Source organism: Nicotiana attenuata, unplaced genomic scaffold (assembly GCF_001879085.1).
Source record: "Nicotiana attenuata strain UT unplaced genomic scaffold, NIATTr2, whole genome shotgun sequence".
Taxonomy (NCBI): domain Eukaryota; kingdom Viridiplantae; phylum Streptophyta; class Magnoliopsida; order Solanales; family Solanaceae; genus Nicotiana; species Nicotiana attenuata.
In genome coordinates, this window is record NW_017670691.1 from 255,071 (window position 1) to 262,564 (window position 7,494).

Genomic DNA, 7,494 nt, shown 5'->3' on the forward strand with positions numbered 1-7,494 from the left:
ATCCAACACCGTGGTTTTGTTTTCCTTGTGCTTTTCACAAAAAAAGAAGGAAAAAAATTGGTACAATTCTTGTTACCATTCTCTGTATCTTTCCTGTCTTTACAGAATATGTTGGATGCTAATTCCCACCTATGATTATTTTCTCCTTTTAGACCAGCAAATTGTTTGAATTTCCAGTGTTCGAATCATAGCTAAGAGAGAAAATTAAACTCCTGCTAAATGGAGGGAGCTTCAACATATAACAGAACTCTACAACTGAAAATCTCGTCGAGTATGAGGCAAAGAAGAAGTGGTTACGAGCCATCAGATACTGAGACAGACTGGACATTGGACAGTCCACACCTGGAAGCAAATGCAAACAATGAAAAAGAAATACATCTTGAAGAGCCTGAAAGCGAAGAGCCAGATCTAGCATTGCAGAAAGCAAAGGACAATAATTTTTTGAATGTAAGCTGGAGGACTAATGTGCCAAGTCCTGCTCGAAGGAGAACTACTAAGTCTCCTTATAAGCCTCGTAGAGATACCGATGATGATGATGTTCATTCTCCTGAAAAAGCTTTGCCAAGAAGTGTTAGCACATTTGCACGCAGGCCTGATTTATATTCTCGTAGAAATGTTAGTCCTTTTCAAAAATCTGAGTACCATAGACATACATCTCCATATAAATATGAGGATGAATTTGCTGATTCAGATAGAAAGCAAAACAATGTTCATAGTAGACTTGGGGAGAAATCAAATTATAATCGCAGGTATGCTTCTGCTCCTAGACCTGACAGACAACATAGGTTTGATGCTTCTAAGGAGCGAAGGAAAGCAGATAAGACGACGTCCCAATTGCCAAATAGGAGCTTGTCGCGGAAAGAGAGGGAAACTCCGAATAAACATGGACCTACAGGAGGTGAACTTAATGAAATGATTGCCAAAGCAAAGATTTCTGGAAGCAGTACAGGCGCTAATCATATGTTTGAAAGCACAGAAACCATTGCACCTGGTGATATTTTCTTTTCTCAGGATTATGCAGCCTTGACTATGCAGCAGATTACTGAAAACAAATCCAATAAAAAGACTCATGTACTGACTGATAAGAATGTTGTACTATCTGCGAAAACACCTTCCAATTTTAATAATCAAAGTAGCAGAAGGAATTTATCTAGTAATACTATGACTCGACCAACTATGAGCGCGAGTTCTTCTGTAAGTAGGCAGAGCAGTAATTTGAGTGAGGCTAGTGGAAGGACAACTGCAAGTATGAAAAGGTTCACGACGAACAGGCAAAAGAAACAATCAGAAGCATGGTTTCCTTGTCTCAACAAGGGATCTTGTAGAACCTCAAGAAGAGAATCTCCAGAAAGAGGGCGCCCGATTGATGAAGCTTTAGTTATTGCCAAGGCATCTATAGTTGAAAGCCTGAGACCCTTTTGGGCTGATAGTTATCAGCCTGCTTCACTAGAAGGATTCACTTGCCACAAGCAAGAAGCTTTACTACTTAAAGACCTGGTAATGACAAGAGGAAATTTTGTACTAGTAGTTAACTTTTTCTGCTTAGATTACACAAGTTTCTTGGCTTTTCTAATGCTTTTTTCTTTTAGGTTTCTTCAAATGAAACCCTTCCACATATCTTACTCAAGGGACCTTCTGGCTCTGGGAAGAGAACGCTCGCGATTTCTCTTCTTCATGAAATCTATGGAGATGCAATCTGCAATGTAAGTAGAAATGTAGAATGACACTTATTAGAAGATATAGAGCTATGCTACATCTTTTATTGTTCATCAGTAGAAATCTTCAAGTTTTTTATGTTTCTGTTTCGCAGATATCCCATGATCTGAGATACTTCCAAATTAAGGTACCTTAGGCTTTGATTTATTTTCTGCTATTTATTCAATTTTCTGATCTTCCATACCGCATAAAAGCAAACATAATTAGCATCCATAATGAAGAATTCCATTTTTATTGCTTAACCAGTACCAAGAAGTATAAGTGTTGTTTTTCTCTTCTTATCCCCTATTTGCTGATAGGAAACAAGGCCAGTGCAAGTTGTTGTACCAGTATGCTCAAGTCCTCACCATATAGAGCTCAATGTTCAGTTGGAACCTAATGCTAGATATGCAATAATGGCTTTTGTTAAGCAAATAGGTACCGAGTATGCACAGACCCCTGAAATCAGCAGAGCGAATATGAAGGCTGATTACAAAGGTTCATGTCTTTCGATGTAAAAACTGTTTTAAAAGCATTGTATCACTTCAGTCTTGATATCTAATAATAAATTTCTACTTACAGTAATAGTTCTTTATAATGTGGACAAAGCGGCGGAGAACATACAACACCTAATAAAATGGATAATGGACTGCTATTCAGATGCTTGCAAACTCATTCTCTGCTGTGAAGATGATGTATCCATACTTGACTCAGTGAAAAGCCGCACCAAAGTTGTTGAACTTGCAGCTCCTGTAACTCATGAAGTAAGTCTCAAAGTAGTACATTGTAAAATAATTTACATTAACATTGACTATAAATGTAACATGTCATTTGAAAAATGAGTATCGTTCATATCTTCAAAACGACACGAGAAATTTCCTTCTTATTAATCTTTTGCATTGTTTTAGATCATGGAAGTTCTTATTCAGATAGCAAGAAAGGAAGATTTTGAACTACCGATGGGATTTGCTGCTAAGATAGCCGCCAAATCAAAGCAAAACCTGAGGAGAGCAATTATGGCTCTTGAAGCCTGCAAAGCGCACAAGTAAGACTACTACTTAAAGATTATGCTCTTGCTAGTTTGTGGATTACTAATCCCATAGGCAAAGCCACACTTTGCTTAGGGTGGTCAATTGACCACCCTTTATCGGAAAATAACATTGCGTATATATGTAAAATATTATGTTTTAGAGGTATATAACATATATTGAATACCCTTTGTCGGAATTTTTTTTTTACTTATTTCAAGTTTGAACACCCTTAAAGAAAATCCTGGCTTCGCCACTGACTAATCCACATACATAATACAGCTATCCCTTTGCCGAAGACCAACCAATTTCAATAGGATGGGAAGATATTGTAATAGAATTTGCAGCAGAAATTCTAGCTGATCCCACCACAACAAGGTACTTCTTTCCTTGGTTCCTTTTTCAATCTTTTTCTTTCCTTCACTATGTTAAAGGAAATTATGGATCCACTTTAGACTGTTAGTTTACACATGCATAAACTAGACATTTTCCTACTGTTGCAACAGGTTATTCTCTGCCCGAGGAAAGTTCCAAAAACTTCTGGTGGAGTTTGTGCATCCAAAACTTATTCTCCTGGTAAAGTATATGTACTTTAATGAGGATGGTAGTAATATTTAAGGGAGATCATAACATGATGAGTGTTCAATGCATGCAGAAACTAGTTGAAGAATTCCTTAAAAGGGTTGATACTGGTATAAAAAGGGAAATTTATTATTGGCATGCTTATTATGTAAGTTCTCTCCTTCTATATTAACATATTTATTTCAGAAAAGTTCATTGAATGACTGAGGACGATCTGCAGGAGAAAAGGCTCCCTCTTGGAACAACTGCTTTGTTAAAATTAGAAGGTACCTTGTTATGCTATGTATATATAAGACATTTTAAGTGTCATCAGTTGTATTCACCTGGATTGTTGATAGATTTATATGTATGACTGCAGAATTTGTGGCCAAATTTATGAGCATATACAGGAAAAATTTGGGCAACCGTCAGCAGTTTCACTAAAATTCGTGACTACATGGAGGCTATTATGATTGAGGGAAGGCTCAAATTTTGGTGCAACAGGTCTTCCCCTTTAATCAAACAGTCTGCATTCACGATGGGATAACAGTCATTCATTATATATACTGTATGTCCAAATATTCAATCATAAAGTGATGGTCGACTCACTCTACAAAGTCTATTTTTTTCGTCTCTTGTATTGATGTGTGCATTGTCAAATCTTGTTTAAGAGTGCAATAGCTACTTTCTCCACCGATCTTAACAAAAAGTATTAAGGTATTAATTTTGTATAAGCACTAGCACATCTTTTCCTGAAAGAAAAGAAAAAGTTCGTTGTTTCCAGTTCTAGTTATTTCTTTACATCTACTTCTTGTTATTTAACAAAAAATAAATCACCTACTGGATACAGACTTTAATAATAGACCTAGTAATATTTTTACTGGGACTTTCCATCCAAAAACATGTGGAGTGCCTCCAATTTTATCATTCAAGCTAAGCCTCCCAATGCACTTTAATGACTTCAAAAGAACTACAAGACTTTAAAAAACAATATATGAAACAAAACAATCCTATGCACTAAGGGTGTGACCTTTTTTTCACAGGTCAGTTATAAGGTAATTACAATATTTTCTCTACGATAATTATTACTCTTTAGTAACCTGATAAAAATAATAATTAACATGCTATTAGAAGTTAAGAATCACAAATAGTATCAGTGTTTTAAAAGGCATTTCTGAGACTCGCCCGGGGGCTCGCCCCTAGGCGAGGCACTGGTAAAACGCCCTGGGGCTCATATATGAGGCTCAGTTCTGTGAGGCTTACGCCCCAAGCGCCCGATCGTAAGCCCTAAACACACCTAACGCCAAACGTTCGGGGCTTGCCTAACAATTCTAAATCAAATCACGTGTCGAATTACCTAATTAGCATTATTGACCCTCAATTTTTTTTAACAAATTAGTGATAAAAGTTCTATTCATCGATAGAAATATGAAGATTGAGCGTCACTCAAATAATGAACCATAGTATTGCGATTTTGTATCTTCACTTGTTATTGGTCGTGTCTTGTTCATACGTCTCTCCTAATTATAGACTTTTATTAATTTGATATTTTAAACTAATTTATATTTTTTCATGAAGGAATCATATTTTAATTATAGTACTGACAAGATTTACAGATTATTTACTTTTAGGAAGGGAAAATGTAGAGTTTGATAATTGTCAAGACCCAATTTCATCTCAGGTCGTGATGGCGCCCATCACCGTTGTCAGGCAAGCCAACGCGGAAATGTTAATAAGTTCTAGTTTTACTTTTCCCAAAACGATTACCACAATCTCTAAGTTTGAATTTAAAACAAGCGATAATTAGCATCAAACCATAATAGTTACACAATCCCAAAAATAATAGTCTACTAATGTGTGTGCCAAGACCTGGTGTCACAAGTATGTGGGCATCTAGTAGAATATATAAAAGAATAAATCTATCCTACTGTCTGAAATACAATAGACAGCCAAAAGTAAAGAGAGACTCCATTGTGCTGCTGAACGGCATAGGAAGGGAGCAGCTCACCGTGGAACCTCGAGCTACGATCAAGAGTATGCACCAAACTGGAAACCAGATGTACCTGCCTCAGATCCTGTACAATTAAGTACAGAAGCGTAGTATGAGTACATAAAAAATATGTACCCAGTAAGTATCCTGTCTAATCTCGAAGAAGTAGAGACGGAGGTCGATTGACACTTACTAGGGTCAAATAATATGAGAAAGTGTTATACTAAGCATGGGTAGCACAAATAATTAACAATTTATAGCAAGAAGTAACAGGTCCTTTCCTAGAAAATATCACAGTTAGCCATTTACTTTTCAGGGCATATAACAAAGTTCAGTCTACAGAAATATACCGAGCAAGAAGCATGCGCAAAGTAGTGTCGAGGTCGTATGGCCCGATCCAACACAAAAAAAATAAAGTGTGCACTGCCGGAGGGTCGAACGGCGCGAACCATAGATGCATCTATTATCCCGCTCGTGAATCATACATGCGACGCAGTCAAATATAATTAAGCACAACAAACAGGCAGACAAGAATATATCAGGGGAGCCATTACTCACAGAAATGTCAACTTCTCTTTTAAAGGTCAAGAAAGTGATGTTTGTCTTATTAATTTCGTTTACCACATTCAACATGATTTAAGCAATCCAAATTAACCATAAAGTCACAAGAATATCACATAAAGCATGCTTTTGAGTCCTAGACTACTCGGACTAAAGAATAATAGTGGCTACCCACGGACTCCCGTCACCTAGTGCATACGTAGCCCCCGCATTTAGTGGCAAATTATTCAATCATTTCACCTATGGGGACAATTCCCTCTTACAAGGTTAGATAGGAGACTCACCTCGCTCCAAAGCGAACTTCCAATACCAAGAACATGCTCAAACCCTCAATTTGGAGCCGAACGATCCGAAACTAATTAAACGAGGTAGGAACTAGTCAATACAAGCTCAAGAGTTCACATTTTAACTACTAAAGTAATTTTCCAACCATAAACATAAGTTTCCTAAAATCCGACCCCGGGTCTACGTGCCCGGATTCCGATATTTTTCGAAGGAAGTTGTTCTCTATAACCTAAGGATCAATAATATATGATTTCTACTTCATTCCATAACAAATTTCGTGGTAAACTCTAATTTTTATCAAAACCCTAGGTTTTGCTCTAATCCCATAATTTTTCCTTAATCTTTGTGTGTTAATCTACCCGAGGTTCAAGTATTAAACTAGAAATAAATAGGATGAACTTACCTCAAGATGCTAGGTGAAGGTCTTCTCTCAAGAGCTCCAAAATCGCCCAATAAATGAGTGAAAATGAGCAAAAATGGCCTAGAGCCCGTAATAAATGAAGGTCACTGCTTCAGTGATTTCCGCATCTGCGCTCCTGGGCCGCACCTGCGCCCACCGCATCTGCGGAGTGGTGTCCGCTTCTGCGGAATTTCAACTGGGCCGCTGGGACGCTTCTGCGGCTTTGGGCTTGGCCTGGCTTGGCCGCATCTGCGAGAGGACGACCGCTTCTGTGGTCTCGCACCTGCGGCTGGACAACTGCAGGTGCGGTTATGACAGAAGACTGGAGCTTCAGCTACTTTCCAAATTTTCCAACTTTACTTGAGCCTCGTCCGATTGACGCTCAGGGCCCCGAGCCCCGTCCGAGCATACCGACAAGTTTAAAATCATAAAACGGACTCGCTCGAACCTTCGGATCGCCCGAAACAACGCTAAATATAAGAATCATCCCCTAAAACCAATTGAATCAAACTTATGAACTTCAAGTTCCTCCATTTACTTCTAACGCGCCGAAACGTACTTATACTACTCGGATTGACACCAAACTTTGCGGCAAGTCTTAAATGTTATATTGGACCTGTACCGGGCTCCGAGACCAACATACGGGCCCGATACCAACATGATCAAGCAATTATTTAATTTTATTAAATCCTTAGAATTTCAGTTTAACAATTTCTAACAAAAATTCATTACTAGGGCTAGGGACCTCGGAATTCGATTCCAGGCATACGCCCAGGTCCCATATTTTCCTTCGGACCCTCCGGGACCGTCAAAACACGAGTCCGGGTCCGTTTACTAAAAATATTGACCAAAGTCAAACTTGACCTTTTTAGAAAATCTTAGGGAATTAAGTGTGCCTATTTCAACCCAAACTCTTCCAAATCCCGAACGAACCATCCCCGCAGGTCGTAAATTAGTTAAAGCAAGCGCGGGAA

General features: G+C 38.3%; 1 protein-coding gene across 1 annotated transcript; it reads left to right on the plus strand.

Moving 5' to 3' along the window:
* Window positions 1-219: 219 nt before the first annotated feature.
* Window positions 220-3,728, plus strand: LOC109242336. Its single transcript, XM_019409203.1, has 10 exons — window positions 220-1,497; window positions 1,590-1,703; window positions 2,016-2,193; window positions 2,278-2,459; window positions 2,604-2,740; window positions 3,006-3,101; window positions 3,230-3,299; window positions 3,379-3,453; window positions 3,526-3,571; window positions 3,664-3,728. The coding sequence occupies exons 1-10, from the start codon at window positions 220-222 to the stop codon at window positions 3,726-3,728; spliced, it is 2,241 nt and encodes a 746-aa protein (XP_019264748.1).
* Window positions 3,729-7,494: the final 3,766 nt, after the last annotated feature.

Coding starts and splice junctions, on each gene's coding strand:
- LOC109242336 (XM_019409203.1), top strand. CDS start 220: ATGGAGGGAGCTTCAACATATAACAGAACTCTACAACTGAAAATCTCG. Junction 2,194..2,277: donor TATGAAGGCTGATTACAAAG/GTTCATGTCTTT, acceptor TTCTACTTACAG/TAATAGTTCTTTATAATGTG. Junction 3,300..3,378: donor ATCCAAAACTTATTCTCCTG/GTAAAGTATATG, acceptor CAATGCATGCAG/AAACTAGTTGAAGAATTCCT.